The following is a 27,280-nucleotide window of genomic DNA, read 5'->3' on the forward strand; positions in this document are numbered from 1 at the left end:
CTCTGGAGACAGGGGAAGTAGACATGAGTAAACACAATCACCTCACTGCTTTAAGGAAAGAACTTTTGTCTTAGAGCCAAGAAATGATGGCTGCCAGGGGAAAAAAAATTAACACAATCACCCGATAAGTGAATTCTATGGAAATTTATTACACACAAGACAAAGTCCATCCATGACATAAATAGAATGAAATGGGATAAAAAAAAAAATTATCTTCTACATAAACAGGATGAAGAAAACCACATGGATTTCACCAGAGAATAAAGTAGCATATATACAATGATTGTATAATTATTAAATCATAAATGAACGTGAATATAGGAGTGTTTTGGACACATGAAAAGCTCCCTCTTTTTGTCTTTTCATTTCTTAAACAAAATAGAAACTAGAAGTCAAAACTATGGTTTTGCACTTTGATTTAAGCTCTGGGCCCAGTGCAAGCTTTTGCTATGCAGTGCATAGCCAATCTGTTTCTCAGCAGCTATCTCTCTGACACATCTTATAAAAGGATACTGCTGCTGAAGTATCTATTTCTTGACTGAAATAATAAGGAACACTGACTCCAAAAACAATTAAGCTGAAAACAACAAGAAATTTTTAACACAGCACTGTGTCACACAACTCTCATCATAGATTAATTCACAGTACCTCAATGCCACAGAGCACCCACCTCCTCTGACAAGCCAAACCCTGCTCCAGCTTGGCTCTGCTACAGACTACTCATTCAGATAAGTCTTACTTCCTCCTACAGGAAATACCTATTTATCACCTACTGCTGTCAACAAAGAAATGGCTTCTTGTCCTATTTTAACAATACTTTAGGCACAGAGTTAAGGCAATTTTCTCCTGTATCTCAAGTACCTCTTAATGCAGGGTTCAACAGGATTGCACACATCTGCACAATCGCTATGTGAGCAACAGCTGCCTACTTCCAGCAAGCAGAGTACAGCACTATCATCACTCTAACCCTTCTGAAACAGCTGGGATGGGGAACACTCCACGATAAGCCTGAATCCAAGGTACAGTTCAGAAAAGTTTATACACATCATGCCAGACCACTCGTTAAGTAAGTTATTCCACTGAATGTATATTAAAACCAAGTAAACCCCAAAAATATGATGACGGTATCAAAGTCAAGAATTCAGTAGTTGAAAATAATGTAATTAAGCTTGTCCGCACAATCCCAGTTTGGCAGCACTGTACGCACATACTATACATATTTTAGTAATAGAACCAATTATTTTTCCTTTCCACAAGACTGCAGCCTCACCAAATGCACTGGACACACATCTTCCGACAATAAAACCTGCTTTTGCAGTAAATACAACTTGTCCTTCAGTCCTCTGCAAGAAAAAAAGCCATCTGATTAAGACAGTAAATGCTGTTACGGAGAAGCAGGTACTACTTGACTGTTAGAGCCCTGAGCAATAGCAAGTAAATCACTTCAACAAAAAACTTCCACTGAGGGGTAGGGGCTAAGGGTGAGAAAGGTAGGACCGCGTTCCTCGATTGCCGTAAAGACCTTGCAGAAGCATCAGACTTTAAGCTGCAGCAGAAGTCAGCTAAGAAACAGTTTTATATAATACCAGATATATTCAACTAAATGCTCCCAGAGATGGAGTGTTAAGCATTTCAAAACTGACTCACAGAAGTATGTGTGTGCTTTTGACCTTTGCCTGTACAGCTCCAGGAAAACGAAGACAGTATGACCTTGGTGATTTGTGAGAATACATTAATTTCTTTTGGTTGGATATTTGGATATTTTCCTTCAGATATTAGGCTTTCTGTCTTCAGAAAACAGCATGCAGTAAATAAACCTCAGGCTACACAATGAATAAAGAAAATATTTAATAGCCAGTCATTAAGAATGAACATTGCTCACTCGATGCACTGAATCAGGCTACAGTCTTGGGGAAAACCACATGCAATTAGAAAACTGCATATGGGCATACGAAATGAACAACCAACCTTCATTACATCCTTTCTCAATGTTCTAATGCTGAACTTTGCAGCTTTAATAAAACAAAAAGCTTAAAGAATAATGTTATTTTTTAAGCAAAATGTAAAAAAAAGATAAATCATTGTAAAGGCCTCTGGCACTCTCCTAAGTCATCGGAACAATACAATCCTTTCAAGTAATCATTGATAAGCCATCACTAGGAAGTATCATCCTATATATACCTGGACAAACAGAAACGGATGGAATATTCTTCTAATGAGTTTCAACAAACATTTGCTGACAGCAGAGGAATGACAACATTCAGAAAATTCAAATCCATTTCAGGGTAGGAAAGGACAACACTAATGAAGGGGTTCTTCTGGGTTCTACTTACAAAGCATGCGTCTGTCTAATACACCAGTTATTTCTTCCCCATTTCTATTCCCTCTGACACAGTGAAAACCCCCATTTCAGTACACCTACCCTGTTATGGCATATATTCCTCAGGCTTTCCAGATCCAGTCTTGGCACTCACCTACTTTTAGACTCCCTCAAACACATTACAACATTGGCAAACAACAACTTTTCAGCTGCATATATGAAACACATTCAGAATTTTACCAAATTAAGAGGCAGTAAAAAGCATTTTTGTGACTCTAACACAACTGCTGAAAAATTGAAAGCCAAAAATTTAAGGAAATGCAGGAGACTTCAGATGTTCAGTTTTTTCTTCCTTCCCCTTCATTTAAAAAAGGTGAGAGTTTGGTCTTATTCAAATCAAGGGCACATTTCATCCTCAAAAGCAGCCAGATTTCTGTGGCTGAACCTGCAAACATATGACATTATGCTACCCTAAGCAGACAAAGGCAGACAAAATTATAAAGCTCTGAGAACACGATCAATCAGTAATGTCTCTCAATAACAAGTAAGTCTTGGTATGTCCTAGCATCTGTAAAACATAACACATCAGCCACCTATGAAGGTGTACACATCTTATGATCTACCTATTTTGGAAAATACTCTCAGAAGTAACAGACGTGGGAACTTTAAGCCTGACAAGCAGTGGCCAGTGGAAGCTTTCTACGCAGGCAAAAAGGAGGTACACAGCATGCCTCTTTTTGGAAGAGAATTAACACTGTTTCTTATGAGACAATGGGATACTTTCCCTATTCCTTACCATGTGGTTTAACCACTATAACATTTTTCTGAAGTGTGACTGATCATGACAGATACAACTACTTAAACTAATTTTGAGCATTTGATTGGGACAAATTTTTTTTTAAATATTTCTGATTTGGGTTTAAAGGAAAAGTCAGTGTCATAAACATAAAATTAAATACAGCTGCCACTTCAGGGGATTACTAGAAGGGAAACACAGTTTAACACCAGAAATTGTTGACACATCCTATTGTAAATACTCTCAAACACACTGAGGGTGTCTTTCTTTAAATAAATTCAGCTAGAGAAAGGTCTTCCTTTTCTTCAAGCTACAGAATGACCTCTAACAAGTCAACAAGGCCATCATCAGAGTACATTTTGGAAATTTTCATATTTGAGCATTTGAAAAATTAACCAAAGCATTTTTGCATACACTTAGTTATCAAAAATAAAATCAATTGCCCAACCTCAACCACAACTGTGCCAGGTAATTTATTTGCCTATTTTCAGTGACATATACTACAATGCCAATGCATACTCTGAACACAGTTAATGTCTCCAGAAGTGATGCTCAGAAAAAGCCTTATTAAACGAACAGATACATACAACCTCATTCCCTGAAAAAATAACACTGCTTACACAGCAAACCTGATTGTATAAAGAAAATAATGACATTCCAAGGATTAAGATGCTTGCTTATCCAATTTCAGATTATTTTCTATTAACTATTTAATTTGGGGGTAAAAGCTCCTATTCAAGCCCATATAAACTCAAGAACATTTCCATCTTGGAGACAAACAACTGTAAAAGTTGTGTTCTAGGGCTGTGTTTTAAAAAAAGCCTTATAGATGTACTTTTTGACTATTTATGTTTTGGTTCATTTGACACAAAAATCTCTGTTCACATGGGACTGGGAGTTGAACATAAAACCAGTGTCACTCATTTCACAGATCACCAGAGGAGGACTGCCCTAAGTCATGGCTTCTATCACACGCACAAGCTGTCCACCTACTTAGAGATCTCTGAGGCGGAATCACTTGAAAAAGCACTTAGCCTTATAGCATACAGAGCAAAATTTTGCTGTACAATTTTAGTATGATATATACAGTAGACTGTTTCAAAGCCTCTTTTCTGAAACTAAAATAATGTGACATTTTACATAACTGAACATTTGCCATGACAGTAAGTAACCTTCCACTGGGTTTACTGAAGGACATACTAAAAATTACTTTCCTTTTAACTGGCAGCTGGCATTCCATACTTTTAAGACTGGTTTTACTTGCAGAAATACATTAAGTTTAAAGAAATAATGTACTGTCATTCAAAAACCATAATGTTTCAGTCACAAAAATAGATTAGTAATCAAATTCAGAATAACTGAAATCTATTAAATACTAAAATACAGATTTTACAAAGTGATTTACAGATTATTTTAAGAATCTAATAATCAATGAGGTACATGGTTTTTTTCCACTCAGGAGAGTTGTTTTAAAAAGGTAATTAGCTAGATTTAGTGATAAAGTCTTCATATATAGGCATCTTAAAGGCTTGCACTGCTCTTCCTCACAGCAGTTATTCAGGGCTCCTGTTTTAAAACCTTAACCAGCTGGGGAGACAGAGGGGGAGCACACTAAATCTACTTTGCAAAATCCTGAAAAACCCAAATACAAGTGTTTGAATTTGGATAGACTATGTAAATTCAACATCTCAGACATATTTCTTCTGTGTCGAACTAACAGCTCTGTAAGACCTTCCATCTTCCACCTTACCCACAGTTAAAATCCAAGAAAAACAACCATGACAAATGCCAGGATGAAACACACTCAAATTTACTGTCTACTGCTCTGGGATTTTATGCCAGTGGGGGAGACTGGGATGAACTACTGGGCTTCAAAGAACTAGACTCTTCTTGGAGATGAGCTCCTCTTTCTGCAGCCATAGCTCAAATAGGGATGTTTGGAAGAGGGAAGATGGTGACAAGCCACACAGCAACTCAACTACCTCTCTACCACACACAAAACAGTTAATTTTGTAAAATAATGTTATCATAATTAGTTATGAATTAGAAGTCACATGGGTGTTCATATTTTTATCTTAAACCAAAAGCACAATTCCTCTATCAAACATTGTTTCTGATCCTTTAGTAACATTCACAAAGCATCTATACTACTTAAAACTTCAAAATTCATCACTTCTCTCTAACCACAAAGGCAAGGAACTTAGCCAAATAGAAAATAAATAAATAATTCCCCATAACAAGAAAATTAGAACTAAGCATTTGGTTATCAACTTGGTAAAATCCATCGTAAATAAATCTGAATAAAATATAACACAAGTAAGAGACTGTGCTGAATTAAAAAAATGCCCATGAAAACTAGTATCAAATGCGAGATCCCCTCAATTTCAAATTGATGCCTTTAACTCCCCTGATTACTACTAAAGTGTCACCAGCACGGAGACATTAATGCTACAGACAGTCCAACCGTAAGAAATTGGCTTCAAACATGTCCCCATTTTATTCATAACAGCAACAGAAGTACAATGATAGCTTACACAACTTTCTGTCAGTTAACACTGTTAACTGCCCAAAAAAAGAGAAATTATTACTGTTGTTAGCTGTCACAGCAAAAAAACCAAACAAGGGGTCTTACCAAGTGGCCTCTCACATAGGCTATGGCAAGTTTTGTTCATAGTTATTAAAAAGCAAAGCAGCAGTCAAATGTTGTCTGAAGTAATCAGAGGAGGTAGACTCACCATCTGTCTGCAGCCTGAAACGGCTACAGGGATTTGTTCTGTCAAATCAAAAGAAAAATGCACTGCAAAGTTGATCATTAAATCTGAAGAATGGGGCTGTGTTTATAAATGAAAGCAAATCATTCGACCTGCTAGATACAGATAGCTACAAAAATGAAATTGCACTTTTCTCAGATGACTGGTAGTATTGGTAAACCTTCCTATGTAAATGTACTGGACCTGGCTGGGATCGAGTTAATTTTCTTCATGGCAAGGAACTCTATGATGCTATGTTTTAGATTTGTCACCAAAACAATACACCAAACACACCAACGTTTTAGTTATTGCTGAGCAGTGTCTGCAGAACATCGAGGCAGCCTCTGTTTGTCACACTATGCACAAGAGGTTGGGAGGGGACACAACCAGGCAGATAACCCAAACCAACCAGAGATACTCCATGCCATGTAACGTCATGCTCAGTAAAAAAGAGGGAAAAGCGTGTGTGTGGTCAAATAAGAATTATGATAATTTCTTGGTGTGTCATTGTGAGTTTCATTCATAAAGACAGCTGTACTTCTTGCCTCTTTCAATTGCAAGTCATCAGCACCTCAGATGGTACGGACGCCATAAAATCTTCCAAAGTAAAGAATAGAGAGCTTTTCCTCCCCCTGTTCTCACTGTTTGTCACCTTGCTGTTCAAATCAATGCAATACTTGTTTAAATGGATGCATTTTTGAAAGGTTGATTTCATTTTTACCTGGAATCACTTCAGTGAGGCAGTTCAAAAGCACAGCTCCATGGCACAAGACGACAGGAGAGCAAACTGCTGTTCAGCACCAAAAAAAAAGTTTTTCTGACAAACAAAAAAAAAAGTGTGCTGTCCAACAGCACACTCAATCAGCACTAATAAGTATTGAATTTGTAGTTCTTACAGACAGGCACAGTAGTAGCTCCAGGTTTAACTACAGTGCTTTTTTATTACAGGACCTAGCTGTCAGTTTAGGAAGTTACTTTGCATATGTTAAGACACATATGTTAAAACTAAAGTCTTCTTGCTGTACTCCAACCTGACTTGGATTTGCAGCTTTTTTCTCCCAGAATACAGTTACAGAACAATACTTGTTCACAAGAAAAAACTACACTGGAAGAACAGCTGATCCCTAGAGAACTTTTATTCCTCATGAGAATTTCAGATTTTGCAAGAATAAGTCTGTTTCAAGAATATGCCTTCTGCATTACAGCAAATTATTTATTACAGTAGCACTGAAAGGTCATAATCAGAATGTAAAACTTATTTAACCACACATCATGCAAATACCTAAGTTTACTGTGCTATAGAGATTATTTTACTTAGTTTTTTTAGAAAAAGCTTTCAAGAGATTTCAGAAAGCATCAGACAGGATAAAATAAATATCTTCCGTCACCTCTTTTTAGCTAAGAAATATTACCTTGTCATAAACAGACCCATCTTCTAAAGTAGCTGGTATTAAGGTTAGGTATGATAATTTTCAAGTAAGAACCCACTTTTCTGTAATGCTACTGCTTATACTAGAGGGAGTTTTCTATAAACATCCACAAAACCACCTAACTGCCATTCTTCAAGTACTTCGGAGTTACGCTTTGCCATTGTATCAATAAAGCTAAAATCCAGGTATATTCAGCACCCTCGGAACACGTATCCCACATTGACTCATTCTGTTTCCCCGTAGTAAGTTTCAGCAGTTTAAATCCCGATGTTGTCTGTTGTACTTACATCACAAATGTATGTCATTATTCTTACTCTGTAGCTGTGCTATGCCTTCAACATAGACCTGAGTGCTCCTAGTTGATAACACAGAAAGCTGTAAGAGTACTGACAAGGAGAGATTCAGATGTTTTAACCCTGAAGAACTTCAAAAGCAAGCAATACTTCTAACTTAAGTAAATCTTTGCAGCCTCACACCAGTTAATTGATTCCAGAATATCTTAATCATCAAGGTCCCCCCTCACAATTGTGATGTCAAACAAAAAGAGGCAAAAGAGGAATTCCTAGAACAGATGAGACATTTTGAGTACCAGACATTTTCAGGTTAAAGATTAGAACCATGAACTGGACTTCCATGCCTTCACACCGAGCCACACGTGTACATGGCTGAACAAAACCACTTTGAAACTGAGGGTTCTCGCCACAAGCGTCAGGTTTAGATGCAACTCTTCAGGACAAAACATACCCAGAATGTAACTGCCACCATGGATGTAGCACTGTGTTCAGAGGAGTTCTTTAAAGATGACATGTACTAATACCACACCAGATTGACACTCATTTCCCCTCAGTCAAGTAAGAACTAGTAACAGACTCCCCAAGTATGCCTCCTACTAACCAGAATGAATCAAGCAGTAAATGAAACAGTGCCTCATATTTGAATTTATTTTAAGGGTGAAAGAAAATAATAAACAGAGTAGAAACTGTTTTGCCACATGCACCAGGGCATGCTTATTATTCTCACTGGTGATCTGTAGAGTCAGTCATTATGAAGATCAGCTTCTAAATTAGAGGCTGTGTTTACGTTTACTGAAGACAGTAGGGAACCTCCATATTAATCTATTCTAGAGTAATTTCATGTAAATTATGCTTACTTTGTGTACGCACGTAACTATGGGAAAGTAAATTAAGCTACCTCAATGACTCCTCACTTCCGTATTTGTAAGCCAAATGTCATGAAAGCAGTACAGCTAAGAGCCATGAGGAAACCAAATACAACCACCATAACTCAAAAGAAATTCTCATCACAACAAAGCAGAGTAACTATTGCAGAGATGCATTTAGATTGTTCCATTGTTCCATGCGTGGTTGTCTTCACTCACCCGTACTGATGTAAAAGTTTAACAGCCTCCTTACACATGAGCTCTGCCATGCAAACCTCTGTTTTAGATTGCCTAGCTCTACTCAGACGCTCTTAAGGTGAACCATTTATTCTTTATATGGTCTGAAGGCACAGGAGACACAAGTCAATACATCTAACTGCATGGCCATGCAATTAAGAGCTTCTCCACAGGCCTCCTTTACTATTATTATTTCAGAAAAAGGCTTCCAAGAAGTAGAGGAGTATTTAACTTACATAGCTAGAGTAATCTGCAGTGGAAAGCATACACATAGTGCAATACAATCATTTAGTTATTGCTCATGGAGTTGCTAGAGAAAGTATTTTGTACTCTCTTAGAAAGAAGAAAAATGAGAAGTTCCTCTTTTCTCCTTCCCTCCTCCTACAACTCCACAAACCAGGTTGCGCAGTCTCCTAGCCAGCTGCCTAAGTGAGAAACATCTTTGTAAGCTGGCAGAATTGGCAATTAGTTCAAGAAGTAAGAACTGTTTGATGTTTCCTCCATCTGAATTCTCCCCCCATTTACTTGGGACTGGGTGGAGAATGATGAGTATAGGAGAAAGAGGAAGACACTGACAATTCGGAATACATTCTTTTGGTACCAAGAAGTCCACAGGATAAAAATAAGCTATCACCCAAGGTTTTTAAAAAGTCTGTTCTATACATAGCCATTTAAAATTAGAAATAAATAACCTGTGTGTCTTACACAGGGATGCGAGGAAAGAGATCCCATTTTATCCACTGGCTGCCACCCTTATTTCCTTATTTACCCTATCAATTTTCAATTAGCATGTGCTCTTGTAAGGCTATTGTTTTGGAATAAGGCTCTTTGCTGACGAACCTGGACCTGCCATAGCAAGAAAGGAAAGACCACTAAAATTGTCTGAATTGGTTTATGAAAGGAAATCTGCACTTTGGCTCCAGCAACTCTTGCTGCTCCCTCAGTTCAATTTGACAATAGTACCAGAAAACAAGCCTAAAATATGCTACAGAAAAAAGAATGGTTAACTTCAGAGAAAGCATAAGAAATGTTTATATGAAAATACACTCTTTCTGTTTTACCTACATAAGAGGAGATATAATTCACTGCAGTTCAAAGAAAATTACCAAGTTATAGAAACAACAGATGCTTTAGGAATTCATTACATTCCTTGCCTCAAAAATTAGGAAAACAAAGAAAGGTTGAAGGAAAGTTTTAAGAAAGTTCAAAGAATCTTCAATTTGCATTTTGTATTACACATACAGTTAGGGTTAATTTACAGGAAAAAAATCAATTAACAAACAACAGCTCTGCTGCAGTGGCAGAGTAAATTATGGCTTATTAAAAAAAGACAAAAATTACTCATTATAATACTAATGTTATGGTCTTACGCAAATATTATGTGTTTTAGTCACTAATACCATCAAAGAAAAATTCAGAAAAGGGAAATTAAAACTATAAAAATACTGTTTTGGTATGCTACAGTAAGAAAAGCAAAAGTGCTGGGACTGAAACTTTTAGAAAAGTTACAGAATTGAGTAAAGAAATGAAGTGCCAAAGATACGAGAGATTTAGAAGCTTAAGGCCATAAATCACTTGTAAAAACATAGCATCTCCAGGTTACATAAATTTACTGACTGAAGAAAAGTGCAAGATTGCTTGATGAATGTTGAGGACACCAAAACGTTTTTCCACAATAATGAGAGAGTCAAAGAACATTTAAAAAAATGAAATAAAAAAAAAGGCAAGAAACCTAAAGGTATGTAGTAAAGACTTCATACCATTTGTAATTTTATTACTGTGATTTTAGGAACTGCCTAAAAATTAATGAGAGGAATCAAAACACAGCACCCCCTCCCGCCAGGTTAGATCATAACAATAACTGTAGTTAATAATAAAGACAACCTCAGTAATGCCTTCAGGGAACAGACCCACTATCAGCCAAATTCAAGCCCAAACTTCCATCTCGACACAGCACTGCAGAACCATGAGCATATTTAGGGATAGCTGGATGGAACTGTAACTACACAGTTTCCAGGATTAACCACCAGCTAGCAACTGCATAAAATACTGCTCTACTTTGAAGTTCCAGTTCCCAATGCCAGCCTCACGTGAGCAGTCATCTCTTTCTGAATACAGATCTGAAATGGATACACAAGTAGAAGCAATACAAGTTTTCAGCTTAAATGTTCTCCTACCAATGGAAAGAAAAATATCATTCTCAGTATCCTGCCTCAGAGAATTTATCATGCAACCAAAGATTAGGTAAAAAAAAACCAACAAACCAAACTCTTGTAGGTTTCTCATTTAATTCATTTGTACACCTTCCAGTAGTATGCATCTCCTTAATTTGCAAAGACACTACAATCGTTTCATACTGTACAGCAGTTTACTTTCTGATTTGATACAGTGGAAAAAAAGTGATGACATGTTAACTGTGCTGTAAAGGGGGTGGCAAGGAGCATTTTAATTTCATCTGAAAATCTGTCAGGACACTTCTGTCATCATAAACCTACCTCCCTCCCTTTTTCACAGTACCACATACAATGCAATGTGAAAACCTTCCAGCTGAAGAGGATTAATACTGACATTTGAATTTTCCAATGTATAAGTAGTATCAGCTTTAATAACAGCCATACACGTCATCCTTTATGTTGTATGACATCTAGAACAAATTTACAGAACCCTTGTTCTCCGAACAGTTCGACACACCAGTGGGGGCAAAAAAGTAGGAACAAAAAATACTTAGAGGAGCAAAGAGAGTCATTAGAACAAGAAAGAGCAGAAGAGAAGGCATTTCGTATACCATGCCTACTGTTTAGATTAATAGGAAGAGACCAGATAACTGGAACGGAAAATGGCTGCTTCAGCGACCTTTAGTGTGCACAATGCCATCCGTGAAAATGAATTTTAAAAATGGATATGCTCAAAATACTCATCAAGGAAAGAGGGAGCAGGCAACTGACAGCCAGTTGAGAGAGAAGCAAAGTCTATGGTAAGACTTACAATTCTGGGCTTTTTAGATCAGTTTGACCTCAATTTGCATCTCTTTATCATTCTATTCCTTTAATTAGATTAATGTGTCTTTCATGGCACACCATAGGTGTTACAGACTGGCTTCTTTAAACACATTTAAAATGTTAATTAAAAATGCTAAGAGCTATGCAGAGTAATGAAAAAGCAGAATACTATGAGATTGATGAAATTCATCTGGAAGAACTATTTAATATAGCAACAAAATCCTGAGCAACTGTCAAATAGCTCTTTTCTGTCAACACTCACTTAACAAAGGCTTTAGATGATCTTTACTAGAGAAAGACTATTCTTAGCTGTTTAAAAATGACAGTAGAACAGCCTGATCCCCCCTCTAATGGGAGAAAAGTCTTCCAGCATCTCAATGGCCTGAAAGTTTAGTTTGATGATAAAAGCAACATAGTTATTTTTAGCACTCTACAGGCATAAAAATACAGCTCTAAACTGTGACCTACAGCTATGCACAGCCAAGCATCACATCATACGACAGCCTTAACTTTAGCTAGAAGCACGTCTGTAGTTGCTTCAGACTATCATTATTCATCTCACTACCAACAATACCTTTGGATGGATTTAGCAACAAGCATTTGAAATTGTTACCATCTTTTTTTTTTTTTTTTAAATCGCCGCCATCGGCAGAACTCAATTCAAAGGTAGGAGATCTTAATGGACTTTGTAGAAAGTATTTGAGAGACCATGTTAGGCTAAATGGATTGCTACTCCTCTCTGGTACAGAGGATGAAAAAGAACCTTAAAAGCAGAAAAACTTAAACTGTCATATTCGGTACAGAAAACCATTTTTCTAAGCACAGTTTGAGTAAATGAAAAAAAAAGAAAAAAAGAAAAAAGAAAAAAAACCTTGTTTTCTTCCAGCAGTAGTAACAGCCTGGAAACAGGATATGCTAGAATAAGAGACCTTCAAGCAAACTCACCTGGAACGACACTGTTCACAGAAAACGGCAAAGGTAATTTATGTTATTTTATTCCAATTAGTATGCTTGTGTCTGCATGATTTGTAACAAACTGCAATTTTAAAAGCCTATTCCACCAGATGCTTGTTTCCAGGTTATATAAACAAGAATTTATTTAACACAAAAATATACTGAAGTTTTAAAAACCGATGACTCGGAGTTCCAGCACTTAACTTTATTTAATCACTTTTTAAATGTATGGGTGACTTCCAATTTTGGAGGTTTGTGGTTTTGTTGTTGTTTTAGGGTGGGTTTTTTTTGAAGGAGGGGTTGTTTGGTTTGGGGTCTTTTGTGTTTGGGTTGTTTTTTTTTTTTTTTATTTATTTAGTTTGGCAAAGGGGGGGAGTATTTTGGTTTTTTGTTTTTAAACCCTATGTGCTATCAGGATAAAAAAATGAAGTATTTCCAAGATGACAGATATGCACTTTTAAATGCTATAAACTTCACATAGCTACGTTAATTCAGAAAACAGATGGAAAACATTATAAAATGCAAGGCTTGTCAGATCTACTTATGGCTTGGTGATTATTGTTATCACTACTTATATTGTACTGCAAAATATTTTAGAATCATTAAAAAAGTTTCCTTTAAACATTCAGCTCTTAAGAAGGAAGTCTACAGGTATAAATACCATCAGTCGGACAGTGTCCTGGTTTGAGGAAATAAGCAGACAAAAATAAGAAAAAGTTATTTTTTTCTCTCCCCTCACAGCTTAAAAATGCCACTTTTTGGCTGGATGAAGTGGTCAAAAAATGATTCCTACAAACCCACAAGATACTCTGGGTCAGAAGTAGTTACAAAAACCCTACTGAGGGAACTGAAATGGCACCTGAAAGAACGCGAACGACTAGTGCAAGAGATTGAGAATGAACAAAAAGTCCAAAAGACTGGCATGGATTACAACTGGCTACCAAAGAACTACCAAAACCCTCAAGCAACAATTCCAGCTACTGAGCAACGGCAGCTTGAAGTTCTGTGTTCACAAATCCAGCCTTGCCAAATGGGAACTGTTCTCAGCAGGTAATTGTTTCGTATTTCTCTAACTTTGAGTATTCCATAGTAAGAAAGATGTTTCTTCCACCTAATCCAAGTTTATATTTGGCTCTGACATTTCTTTCAAAGTAACAATGACCAGCAATTGGAATGCATTTTTACAGGTGTTTTAAAAATCACATCTTTACTTTAATATGTTGTACTTGAAGGAAGTTTTTAATCAGGATTTTCCTGGTCTAATCCAAAACAAGGGAAGTCTCACATGCATAAACACATGACCTCTCAACAGTTTTTCCTCTGTTATTTATCCCTAATATTTATTAAATAGTAACTGAGTAACCAAAAATCAAATTAAAGCACTAATGCAATGCACTGTTACACAGAAACCCAGCCTCACTGTCCAAAATACCTGGAAAGCTTCTAAAACTAGCAAATCAGTGACAAAAAAAAAAAAAACCCACACCCATTTTTTAAAAACCAACCAACCCCCCCAATATTTTACAAAGAAAAATTCTTCTATGCCTGTATTTTAAATACATTTTCTAGAGACACGTAGAAACATCAGAACAAGCCTATGTGCCTTTTAAAGCCCAGAATATACCTAAGGGCAAAGTCAGTTTAAATCAAGTTACCCAGATGGGCCAAAAAAAAAAAAAAAAAAAAAAAGGCATACCCAATAACAATAGCTTTCAATCCTCATAATAGCTGGACCACATCCAGTGCATTGTTAGAGCTCTTTTCCTCTTACAATCTTTTGGGGGAGGTGTGTGGGAAAATGTGGCAGCAAGGAATAAATGACACCAGAATGTAGTCATTTCCTCCTCCTTCCCCTCCCCTCAAAAGACCAGAGAGGAAACAGAAGAGTTTTCAATGCTGATGATTAGATTTCAGTTTTTGTTTGTTTCTAGATTTCGTGAAGTTTTGGCAGAAAATGATGTTTTACCCTGGGAAATAGTCTACATATTCAAGCAAGTTTTAAAAGATTTTCTTACCACCATCGAGAGAGAAAATCAACAAGACCAACTGGTAGATGCGTGGAATACAAATTGCTCTGAACATTTCAGCCTGCGTGGAGACAGTTCTAACAAATCGGACAAAGATGAAATCCCCACGGTTTCAAGTTATGTCGACAAAAACACACAAAGCATGTTTCCCACTTTCTCTCATAGAATCTGGAATCTACCCTATTACTACCCATCAAGTTAAGTTGGTTTGTGTTTCTTTCAAAAAGCTATGTAGACGTTTGCATTCCTTTCTTGTGATTGCCATCCCCAAACACAGGAATAAGAAATGTGACATGCTCCCCTTTTTTCCAAGTTCAGAAATGAAAATGCTTGATTATAGCTAGTATGCAATATACAAAAATTAACTATGAACTCTCCTTTTGTCTTTATAGTAAAGATGCTGTGTTTGAAGGCACCTTTTAACCAAAAATGTAATGTTTCTGAAAACCGCCTCTGAAGTATTTTATTTTTTAGCCATATACAGCTAGATTTATTTAAACAAGAAAAGACTGCTTTCCATTTCAAAATAAAATAGCATCAATCCACAAAGTGTTAGGTGAAACTTGTGTATTTGTCACATAGCTTTTAGGTTCAATAGGAACTTTATATTGTGTAAGACAGATAATTTAATATAGTATCAGTTATACCAAGTAAGACAATAAATACTTTTTGTAGCTGAACAGTTATTGCTTAACTTTGAGAATAAGTTCAAAATTGAAAACAATGTCAGAAGTTTTAACACGCTGCATGTACTGTTTATTTTTTCCAAACTGTACTCTGCATGTGCTGAAATACTGTGAAGATAAACAACTAAATGAAAACATTGGATATTTAACAGCGTTTAACACCTAGCTCTCCATTCTTTAAGAAGTTAATGAATTGTTTTTTTCAAGTAGTTGTACTTCTTCATTTGGCTTATTGGAAGTTATCCTGAAATCCAGGTTCTGCATTAAACCTAAACATTTTGATCAAATCAGACAGCATTTTTCTAGAATAGCAGAAGAGTCAACAGATCATTTCCAAAGCAAGAGGTGATCTTTTTAAATTTAAGTAAAACAAAATTTCATGTTTTTCAGTTGCCATTATTATGATGAAGTTTTACAAGACTGATTGGATATGTAGCAGTTGCGGTCACAGCAGACAATTAGAGCAGAAAATCAATGAAAACATATGCCAGAACTCAGTTTGCTGCATTTCCAATTGGGCTCCCATCACTGTATGTAACAAGTTTTTACATGTCTTTTACGTAACCTCTTCATCTCCAGATCTTCTTTTAATCTGTCTGCCACATCATTAAAAAAAAATGGGCAAGACTCACACAGCCCAATTGACAGACAGCACTATTTTGCAAACATGGAGGAAAACTGCTTCCTCAGGTATTTTCTTCAAACATACTGAAGACAACATTCAGATTTCCTCAAGCTGATAACGTATAACTGAAAGGTATTTCCTATGTTCCACAATTTTTAACCCACACCCAAGAAAGAATTTACTAATACTGCAACATAAATTGGGTGAAACAAATGGCACAATGTTTTCATAAACGAAAAAATACTATTTTAAAAAAAGCCTTTGGAAAGTTTATAATCTAGAGAACATTCCGTGCAGAAAAGTGGAACATAATCTATACAGAAGGTGCAACAATATCCACCTAACTGCATAGACCTAACTAAGAAAGCACTACAGGGCTAGAGTAAATCAGTTCCCACAAGTTTAGAATAAAAAAATTGCATCTCAATACCAAAATTAACCAGTCCCTCCATTTTCCATGAACTAAATACACAAAACTTCACAGGCATGTGCAAACTCATTCGCTCTGCACTCAGCTGGTATAAACTCTGTGCCCTCCATTTGTGCAGCTGTCAGTTTGTGGATAAATAACAGAAGAGTTAATCTCAACTTACTCTGCCCTACCGATGCAGAATTAAGAGTATCAGATTCTTTTCATGCAGTTCTAAACAATCCAGACATGGATCCCTGCACAAGGGCAGGACTGTTTGAAAGGAAGGTTTTTCCTCAGTGATAAAGCTCCCCACAGAGTTAAACATCAAGTACCTTTTCCACAGGAAAGAGGGTAACAGGTACTGAGCATATAAAAGGCATTAACAGAATTCATATTACATTGAGAATTAACATCCACAATGCTGGTTTCAGAATATGACTTTTATTTAGTCAAATGTGCAAGATTCCTGCAATGGTAGTTCACATAAATTAGTTTCTTAAAATGGTAACTTCACAGCTTTCTATTGGAAAACAGATGAAAAAAGTTGTAAAAGTTTAGATTCCAAGGTCCACTTTCCTTTATGATCATCAAAAACAGGTAGGGGGGAAAAACCTACAACCCTACAAGATGACCACGGATACAACTTATGCATTCTTCATAAATTTCACTTCAATTTCACTTTAATATAAGCAAAGGCAGTCTTCTAAGTCCAGAAATAAGGACCATCAACTACAACATACACCAAAAGGCAGTCACTGAATAATAGTCCAAAAGATTTTCTAGGCATCATAGCCAATTCAATGTTAAATCCCAATGCAATGCAAAGGAAACAGACAAAAAGGGTTACCTGCTTTTATATGCATGTTTTATTGATGAAACTGATACTAGGCTACTGCATCCAGTTCTAGTGTTCATACTTGGGGGGGGTCTGTGGTGTGTGTGAAAGGAGACAGAGAAACCAAACTGCATACTGGAGAGGATGTAGCAAAAAAAATTATCCAGAGGCTAAGAAAATGGCATCTACTAAAGATCGTGCTTTGTCCATTTTGTCAAAAACAGAAATGAGGTAAACTTCACGGAATATGAGGACTTTCATCTGATGGAAGTATTATGTACTCTCTCTCTAGTTAAAAACAGAGAAAAGCATAGAAAAACCAAACGTGTAAGAGCAAGAAAACAAACTAAAAAAAGTTAAACATGTTTTAAAGAAATCTGCTAGGTTTACTGCAACGTGCTACAAAGAGAATCCGTAACTCAGTCTGCCAGTAAAGACAAGTTATTTTCTGGAATTTAGCTTACACTTAGATTTCAACTATACCAGATAGCAGTAACACGGCTGCAGGCCAGTCATCATTTCCCTGCTGAAGATTACTATTTGAGAACGCAACTGTTTCTTTAAGCACTTCTTATTTATGGCCTACATGATTTGCATGAGGTGATCTGAAACTATATTATTCCTTACACTAACCCAGCTGGTATTTCTGACACAGCTGACGCAAACCACTGCGTTCACAGAAAGACAAGTGATAATAATATCAAAGGGCAGCAATGTCTCCCACCTGCCCAGGTGTTGGGCAGAAAAAACAGCGTACGATTTTTTTAAAGCCAAAGAAGCTGACTATAAAAAAAGGGCTAACTTGGTGAAAGCTACACATATGAAATGCAAAAAATCAAAGAGAGACTAACTACCTTTTCCACATTTAAGCCTTTAAGTGTCTCAATATGAACCACAATTGTTTTGATAACAAGAAAGGATTTAAGGGTCTAAATTTAATTCAGTTAAACATAATCAGAGGAATTAAAAAGTTAACCAATGAGCTATTTAAGGATCAAAATTCCAACCAAAATTACTAGCACTGCTATTCTAGAGGTAGTTCAGATACCAAGATAATCTTAAAAGCCGTAGAAAATGAGGCATCACTGGTAAAGAAAGAGAACACATTCTACATCTCTGTTTAAGGGAGACATGAGGCTTTTATATCATTTTTTTGTACTTTACTACATTAGACAGTTTCAGTAATATTTTGGTAAAATATTAGTTATTACACACATTTGCGTGCAATAACACACCTGTACCAATTTGATATTAATCCTACACATTTTTACTTCTAAATTTAGACAAAACAAGTAGAAAGACAGTCTCCATCAATAATCGTATATCCAGCTCTAAATAACTTAAATAAGCATTTGAAAAATATAAAATAATCTTTGTTTTGATTTTCCCAAGAAACAAAGTTTTGAAAGAAATATTAAAATATACTATTATCCAACAAGCAGCTTCAACAAAAGGAGAGAAATTCTTTCGTTTTCAGCTCTACAAACTCTTTCTTAAGAAGCCAGTGAATAAAACCTAAGCATTTCCTACTTGAATCTAAACCTCCTCAAGATTCTTCAAGATTTTTAAAACTCCCTAAACATAAGCATATTCCCAGAATTATGAAACAGAAGTGTATATGGAAACAAAACAGCTAAACAAAAACACCTTATACACGTTCTTTTCATTTTGCAGCAGCACACAAATGCATCTATCATCTATTCTCAAAAGTTTTATATGTCGTAATGATGAAATTCTGTCCCCGCTTACACAAATAGCTATTTAGGATGCATATCCTCTCTTTCTTTCTCTCAGATGAGAAAGAAAAAAAGAAAAAAAAACAACCTATAAAAATAACTTCTGTTAACACAACTGTAAAACCCCACAATTAGGTTACATGCTAAGGCTTTTGAGTCGAAAAGGGTATCCGTCTAACCAAAGTAGATTTGCCTCTGCCTAGGCACACAAGGCTTGATGAATCTTGCTAATTTCTTCTGTATTACTTAGTACATTTTAGTGGCTCAATGCTCAGTTGGGTTCAAGAAATCTCTCGTTAAACCCTTCCCAAGTAGTACAGAAATGTTACTGGCACCCAAATAAAGACCGAGAAATCCAAGACATCTTGTGCATACTGGGCTTAGGAACTACATTAACGGTAGATAACCTTAAAACACTATAAAATTCTGTTTGGTCACTTCTGGAAAATTTTAACTACTTGCATACAAACCAGTAGCGCTCAGTCAGATTCAGAGGCTGTTAATGGCAGCGCTTTCACATTAAAGGATGACAGGGGATAGATATTTTCATGTGCCCATTTTGTCCTTTCCATGACGCAAAGGCAAAAACCAACAGCCTGAACAGTCTCTGCTGAGCCGTCAGAATATCTGCTGTTAAGATGTTAGGCAAAAGGTTCATTCTTCCTCAGAAGCCAATGTACACCCTTTGAGAGAGGTCTTGAAACAAAGCAACCCATGCTGCTATACAGCACACAGGAAATGGAAGACATGCAAGTCTAGATTGTTTCTCCACATAATTTTGAAAAATACTTCAGTATATTAAAGTGCATACAAAACACTTTTCTATAGCCACCATGGACACACTAACTGAACCTGATCTAAATACTAAGATTACTATGCGCTGCCACAACACATTTCTCTTTAGGCAGCATCCAGGGGAAAGGGGTTGTTTTGTTGTTGGTTGGTTGGTTTTTTTTTCCCAATATGCAAACACTATGCAAACATACATAGAGTTCTTCTCCTGGACTGTAAACTCTGCCATCTGAGAATAAAGCATACCCAAGGAGTGACAAGCCAATACACCTTGAACTAGTTTCATCCTGTTAATTAAAATGCTTCAGAGAGGTCACAAGAGCAATGAACATACACAATTTAGTTAGAAAACACGTAGCGGTCGACTGAGGAAAACAGACTGCTAACTGCTGCTCAGATAAAACAGACATTCCTATAGAGAAGCAAACAAAGATTCAGTTTGAAATAACTGAGAACATCTGCAGTAGGTGACATCAGTATCTTAACTGCTAGAAAATTTCTGCCTGGAAAGGGACATTAGAGGAAAGAAGGAAGAAGAACAGATAAGAAACAAGCCAAATTTTCACAAATTTGTAGCTTAACAAATTAAGCTTCCCAAGAAAGTTATAGGGTAGGTAATACCTATTTATTATTAAGAACATTTGCTTATGAATTTTGGTATAAGCAAAGGATTAATCTACTCAAAATAGAAATGCTTAGTTACAAAGAATGTATCAAACACTACTGGTCAAAATATTTATGTACTGTAACATAATTATTTGACATTCAAGGATCGGCCACTAAGAACAAGAAGATAAAAGCCAGTAATACTATTAAGGGACTATGAGGGGAAAACAAAGATCAGCCCAGATCAGCAGTGTTGCTCATTGACTTAATAGTAAAACACATAAAAACATACCCTGAGAATATTATGAATACGGGATTTAAGTGTTTACTCCCGAATATCATTTTATTTATCACTTGCCACTGCCAAAATTCCTAAGCTACACACCTGAACCAGAATAAACCAGGTCTTCTCTAGCATTGTTCCAGAGTTTTTCAACAGCGCTTGCCAGAATTGCACACCTGCACTAACACACTTCAGAGAAAGAAAATCCTACACGTAGCACGTCTAGTGATGATCAAGACAACAGAGGTAAGCAGCAAATCAGAAGAAGTATTAAAACCACAAAAACACGTCTACCCCTGGACTACAGCCATAAACGTTACTGAGGAGGGTGTCAGGCTGCAATCCCACAACCACACCACACCGCGCCCAGGCAGAGCGGGGGAGTCAGGGAGGCCCGTCCAGACCCTGGTGAAACGCCCTGCACACCCGGGGCCACGGGCGCGCACACCAGAGAAGGGAGGCCACCGGTGCCCTCACAGACGGCCCTTCGCCCCGGCCGTGAGGAGCACCTCCCTGCCGTGAGGAGCAGAGGCCGCCCCGCACTCACCCCGCAGCCGTGAACGGCTCCCGGGCAGCGAGTGGGCTCGGGGGGCGGCAAGGGGAACTGCGCGGGGCGCCGGCCCGCGCCTCCTCGCCCAAGAACTCGACAGCAGCGACGGCTTTGCCGATAGTAAACCAGTCGCTGATCTGCTCCGCCGTCAGCTGCCGCAGCATGATGATGGCGGCGGCACGCGGCGCCCGCCCCGCACTTCGCACCGCGGAACCCGCCTCGCGCGCAGCGCGCCTGCGCCCTCCCTATGCACCCCCTCCAACCCCCCCCCACGCCGGCACGTGACTCAGCGGTCCGGCGCCTCGCGCTGCCGCCGCAGCTGAGGGGAGCGGAGGGGCCCTCCTTCCTCAGCCCGCAGAGGAGCCGGGGCAATCGGTTCCCCCCCCTTACGCCCACAGAACAATGGCCGAGAGCGGCTCTGAAATCCCAGCCGCCGGGAGGAGGCAGCTCACAGGCACGCAGATGCCTCAGCCCTCCTGATTCTGACCCTGCGGGTGCCTCCCGGCCCTGCGGGACAAGCTGTTTTCTAAGCAGCGCGATACGTAAAGACTGGTGACAGGCCCTTCCCGGCATTGTTCCTTGCACAGGACACTTGCTGCGCTCCCTTCTCAGGAGTGAGGTGCAGATGGGGCAAAACACTGTGGTGAGAGGGGCCCTGGGGCTGGGTGTGGGCTTCTTCAGCGACACGAGCTGAGGGGCAGGCAGGGCCCTGCAGCGGCCGAAGGGGCGCCGGGAGGTGACGGGACATGAGGAGCGGCGGCGCGGAGCTGGGGCTCGCTGGCCGCCAGCGGCGTGCGGGGGGCGCTCTGGTCCTCCGCAGCTATAGGGGGCGCTGCGCGGCGTCGCTTTGCTCTGACGCCTTGGCGTGTTGGCGCGTCCTTTCCCAGCGTCCCCCGCGGCGGTAGCGGAGCCCGTCCCCGCTCGGTGACCTTCGCTCGCAGCCCGGGTGCTCCCAGCTCTTAACGGTGGGTTTCAGCCCAAACGAGCCTTGCCCGTTGTTGGCGGGCGTCGCTCAGGGGTGTCTCGGGGAGGCAGTTGTGGTTCAGCCCGCGAAAAGGGTGTGGGAAGGCGCGGCCTGCGGCACTCGAGCTGTGCCGTTACCCACGTCGCCCGCCGTGCGGCAGGAGCTGTGTGGGTCAGGCCCGGGCGGGCGGTAGGTTCCCCGGGCTGCGGTGGGGTCATGGCGAGGAGATCAATGAGAAAGCAAATCCAGTGTCGTTCCGGATAGATTTCAGTTAAAAGGCCGGAACAACGTCGCGTCCACCGAGGCCTTGGGGAAAGGTCTCTGCCGGCTTTTAGCAGGGTGTTAATTGGAAATAGCATTGCTTAGTCTTTGTGTTTTGTAGTGGTGGGAAAATCCTTTCCTTTCTATTCAGTGTCCTTGTTTGTTAGTATGCCTTTATATTTTGCTATAGCAGAATTATTGCTATTGTGGCACTATTTGTCTGAAAGTACAAATACAAGGAACTTTAGGGGAGGTGCAGTGTGCTTAAGAGAGTTGCTGAAAGCACAACACTCTTTCCGGAAATCTGTCCACAATAATAAACTTGACTGAAATGTTGTTCCATAAATATGTAAAGATAGATGTGGGTTTGTCTATAATTATATAATAATCACCATGAAGATGCTTTCATTCTTTAAGAAGCACCTAGATTTTTCCAGTTGTTTTGACATTGGCTACCCTTGCTCTTTGAGGCTTGCCAAAGGATGCTTTACATCTAGTAATGGCAAATAAGTAAGCATTACCTCATGGAAGTTTAAATCCACTTTTCTTTCCTGGGACTCTGGTTTACCATATACTGTCCGTATATGTATGTAACTGGCTATATTGGGTTGTAGTAAGTGTAAATAGTGACTTTATTGGGGAGAAGTGCTGTATGTTACATAGTAGAATGTGTTAATATGTCAGTGCAATGGGGTGCAAATGTGTATTAACATGTTGTATGGGAGTTAGGGTAATCTTTAAACATCTTACAGTTTTCTGTTTGTCTAACAAAGCTGCATAGAAAGGAAAAAAAAAACATTGTTAGACTTCTTGCTTTTGGGACATATTTTGAAAGTAAAATGTTCATGATAAATCATTAATTCAGTAGCTTAACATCATTTATTTTGATAATGATTCATATCATTATTGACAGGCTGAGAGAGTTGGGGTTGTTCAGCCTGGAGAAGAGAAGGCTCCGGGGAGACCTTATAGTGGCCTTCCGGTACCTGAAGGGGGCCTACAGGAAAGCTGGGGAGGGGCTGCTTGCAAGGGCAGGTAGCAATCGGATGAGGGGCAATGGTTTTAAACTAGAGCAGGGTAGGTTTAGATTTAGACATTAGGAAGAAGCTCTTCACAATGAGGGTGGTGAGACACTGGAACAGGTTTCCCAGAGAGGTGGTGGAGGCCCCATCCCTGGAGACATTCAAGGCCAGGCTTGATGGGGCTCTGAGCAACCTGATCTAGTAGAAGATGTCCCTGCTTACTGCAGGGGGCTTGGACTAGATGACCTTTAAAGGTCCCTTCCAACCCATCACATTCTGTGATTCTATGATTTATTTTGCTATTTTGAGTAGAAATTACCACGTTGGGAGAGACATCTATGCTGCGGAGGAGGGAGGGAAACTTAACTTGGTAGTACGCAGGAGGAGCTTCTCTAACTTGTCTGGAATGAGGCTTTCCTCCTGAGAGAATCTGGAAACATGAAAAAAAAGAAAAAGTGTCACTGATCGGGAGAGCCTAGCTATTGCTACTCTATAAATGTTCTGTTGAGTCATCTTTGAACCCTTTCATCAGCTGTAATTTATTTTTAATTGTCTTAGTCCATAAATTGTGACCTTAACTCTGAATTTGCATTATTTTGCTTTGGAATAAGTACTTTTGCATGTTTGGGGACTTTTTTTTAACCTGTAACCTGCTGTCGATACATATCAGGAGTGTGTATATGTGTATATATATTAAAAATATAGCAGGTAAGAATACAGTTGCAAAACTCACCATTGCAAAACTTCTTATCATTTTCAGATGGTGCAGACCATGATTCCAAAGTCATTGAGAGCCATGAAATTCTACTTCACTACCGTGTATCAAGAAATATGGGTTGGTGTAGCATTAACAGCTTATGCCTATTACAAAATTTCTTATGGTGGTAAGTTATGCATTATAGTCTTCATTAGCTGTTACTTTATAGATAAGGTTATAGATAAGAATATCTTTAACAGTTAGAAATCAGTTACTTAAAATATCCAGCAAATAACAAATTAACACCCTTGCTTAAGGCCAGGTCTTTGCCATAAAAATTTAGAAGTTTTAACGTGCGCAGCGTAGAAGGTTACACTAATAAAAATACTCAAATACCAGTGTAACTGTGCCTACATTATGAAGATTAGGTAACATAGGAATTGGTTTTAAAAATCCACATCTAACTTGTAGCGTAGAGTTACAGAGTCTTTTCCTGTAGATTTGTGCTGAAGGGGAATGTAAGACTGTTCTGAACTAGAACTTGCTTTGATTAGAATTTTTTTTAGAATCATTATGTTTCTGGGTTTTACTCAAGATCTGCAAAAAAATACTGTTTATAAAAGGTTTTCTTATGTGGACTTGTGAAAGCCAAAGTAAGTTTATTTTGGGCTGATGCACCTCAGAATGTGAGATGCATCACTGAACACCAAAATGTGTGTTACTTGGTGATACTGGATCACTTTCTCAGAGGAAGAAACAGAACATCTAATGTAAAAATAATAAATTTGAATGGCCAGGTCCCTCAAATCAGAAGGGTGCAACAGATACGGTGTCTTAAAGGTCCTGCACTTCAATTTAGGCTATGCTGAAAAAAATCCAAGTCAAACCCTTTACTAGCTCTCATGAACAATGAAATGTTATAAACTGTGGACAGACTTGAGAGGGAAGGGAATCCCTCACTGTGGAAACATCTGAGTGATCTTACCTCAAGATTTCTCTAGCTTTGTCCAAATAACTTATAGCACATCCAAAACTGTTACACTACGCTTACAAGCTTAAGTAAATATAAGAAGTTGAACAGACAGAGAGAAAAAAAAATAGTTTCACTTTTGCTTTAGAATTCAAAATTGACAGACTGTTTCAAGTTTGTGTTCATGTCATGCTACTTTTATTTTCATTTATGATTTAGAAAATAGATGTGGTGGTGTAAGGTTTTGAGGGCCAAAACCTTGGTATGGGGCAACTGTATGCTAAGCATTATTTTAAAGTGAAAATAGCTTTTAATAGCAGTAACCCTTTCTGCAGTTTGGGGAACGGTTTTGCAAATAATGCATAAATTTATGAAAGAGTATGTTGTAGAACAACTTAGATTGTAAGGGACCTCTTGAGCTTACCTGGTCAAAACCACTGCTTCAAGTAGTTAAATCAAAGTTAGATCAGGTTGCTTATGGCCTTAGTCATAATTCAAATTAATATTTCCAAGGGTCGAGATTGCACCACCTCTTATGATTGTCTTCCTGATGAAGAATTTTTTCCATCTATTTTTGTCTGATCACTGTGAATCAGTATTTTAGGAGAACAAGTGCAATTGAAATGTAAAATAAGCTTTTATATTTACAAAGGGAGATTTTAAAGCAAACTCTATTCTTACCACTTCGGTTTACACCAGTATGTTGTGTGTATATACATCCATATAGTATGTAAAATAGTACCATTCTGTATACGTTTCTTTTGAATTACAGTAGGAGTCTTGATGGCTACAATTTCTAAATGCATGGAGTACTAGTTAATGAAAAACAAACAACTTTTAAAAAATTAATATAACTTTTACTGACATGTACCATGGAAAGTACATGATGTACATTTCTTAAATGTTGTTCAAGCTAAATTAACAAATCATAAGTGGTATAATCTAATTGAAGTGTATCTGCAAAAAATAAATAGGAAATATTTTTTTTAAACTGTCATTGTTCATCTTGTTTTTTTCGTTATTTTTCCAGGCAAAAAAGCAGTGGCAGATAGTAAGTATTAAATATCTAATACCCTGTTGCATTTTTTAAATAAGTGCAGTAAAAATTAGCTCTATGTATTTTATGTAAGTTTGGGGTTTAAGTTACGGCTTCAGAAAATGTTTAAAGACTACTTCAAAATTTCTACTTTTGGTTGTATTGATGGTTTTATAACCTAGAAACATCTGTCAATCTGCACAGATGTCTTGAAGTGTCCTTTGCATAGGTTTTAGTAGTGGAATGGAAGTTGTATGCCTTGACTGGGGGGGGGTGGGCAGGGGAGGAGAGGAATTCTTTTAAATAATAGTAACAACCGTTTACTGGACTTACTTAAATCAGCAGGATCTCAAGAGTAGCTGCTATTTTAGCTGTCAGGAAACTAAGACGTTTAAACTTATATTTTGAATTTGTATTTTTACATCTTCTGTAGTGTTTAGATATTTATGGACAGTTTCTTCTAAAATCACATTGGAATTTAATTTTTCATGAGCTGCTGTATCTCAGTTACTTTCTGCACCATAATAGATAGCCCATTTGCTCCCAGTTGAATTTGTATATGCAAGGACTATTAAAATTTTTAAATGTGCAATTAGTGAAAATACTGCCCAGTAGACTTAAGGATAATAGCATAAATAAACTGTAATTTAGAAAGAACCATATGAAAACTGAGGAACGATGAATGTTTGCCTATAATAAATGCTTTAAAACTTGTGAAAGAGGGTTTTTAGTATTGGCCAAGTTTATGTATGTAGTTTGAGGGTTTTGTTTTATTTGACAGGGGAATTGAATCTGCCAGTTCTTGTGCTCAGATGTATACGCAGTTGTCTGTTCTAGGTTCTGAACTATGTTCCTGAATTGATTCGCTCTACTGTTTGAACAGTCTAAATCGTGTCTTTGTTTCAGAGTCCTCTGGTGCTGGCCATCATTAAAGACCTCTTCTGGGAGTATGAATTTGGTGTTTCATCATCTTTACTATAAATGAAGCAAGTTACAACCATAGGGAAGTTAATTCTAAAACTGTACCTGATCCATCTGATGTAATTAGAGAAAGAATAAATCCATTGAGCAACGAGGAATTAAACATGTTGGACAAAGTATGCTGGAGTGTATTGTCAACCTAATTTTTAGAA

The 27,280-nt window shown here is 38.1% G+C and overlaps 3 protein-coding genes across 4 annotated transcripts in view; 2 read left to right on the forward strand and 1 right to left on the reverse strand.

Moving 5' to 3' along the window:
* The window catches only part of TDRD9 (tudor domain containing 9), an 84,186-nt gene extending 62,810 nt beyond the window's left edge, over positions 1–21,376 (reverse strand). Inside the window, exon 1 of one of the 2 annotated variants that reach the window (XM_074583851.1) lies at positions 21,195–21,376. In XM_074583851.1, coding sequence (XP_074439952.1) covers positions 21,195–21,361 — 167 coding nt within the window. In that variant the 5' untranslated portion in view covers positions 21,362–21,376. The remainder of the gene's footprint in view (positions 1–21,194) is intronic. The other variant, XM_074583850.1, reaches the window with a different exon arrangement.
* RD3L (RD3 like) lies at positions 12,199–15,319 on the forward strand. Its single transcript, XM_074583852.1, has 3 exons — positions 12,199–12,669; positions 13,387–13,695; positions 14,577–15,319. The coding sequence occupies exons 2-3, from the start codon at positions 13,394–13,396 to the stop codon at positions 14,872–14,874; spliced, it is 600 nt and encodes a 199-aa protein (XP_074439953.1). The 5' UTR covers positions 12,199–12,669; positions 13,387–13,393; the 3' UTR covers positions 14,875–15,319.
* A 104-nt stretch (positions 21,377–21,480) lies between the features above and the next one.
* Positions 21,481–27,247, forward strand: ATP5MJ (ATP synthase membrane subunit j). Its single transcript, XM_074583853.1, has 4 exons — positions 21,481–22,162; positions 24,205–24,328; positions 26,142–26,162; positions 27,054–27,247. The coding sequence occupies exons 2-4, from the start codon at positions 24,205–24,207 to the stop codon at positions 27,077–27,079; spliced, it is 171 nt and encodes a 56-aa protein (XP_074439954.1). The 5' UTR covers positions 21,481–22,162; the 3' UTR covers positions 27,080–27,247.
* The last annotated feature ends 33 nt before the right edge of the window (positions 27,248–27,280 follow it).

This window comes from Larus michahellis, chromosome 4 (genome assembly GCF_964199755.1).
Source record: "Larus michahellis chromosome 4, bLarMic1.1, whole genome shotgun sequence".
NCBI classification, from domain to species: domain Eukaryota; kingdom Metazoa; phylum Chordata; class Aves; order Charadriiformes; family Laridae; genus Larus; species Larus michahellis.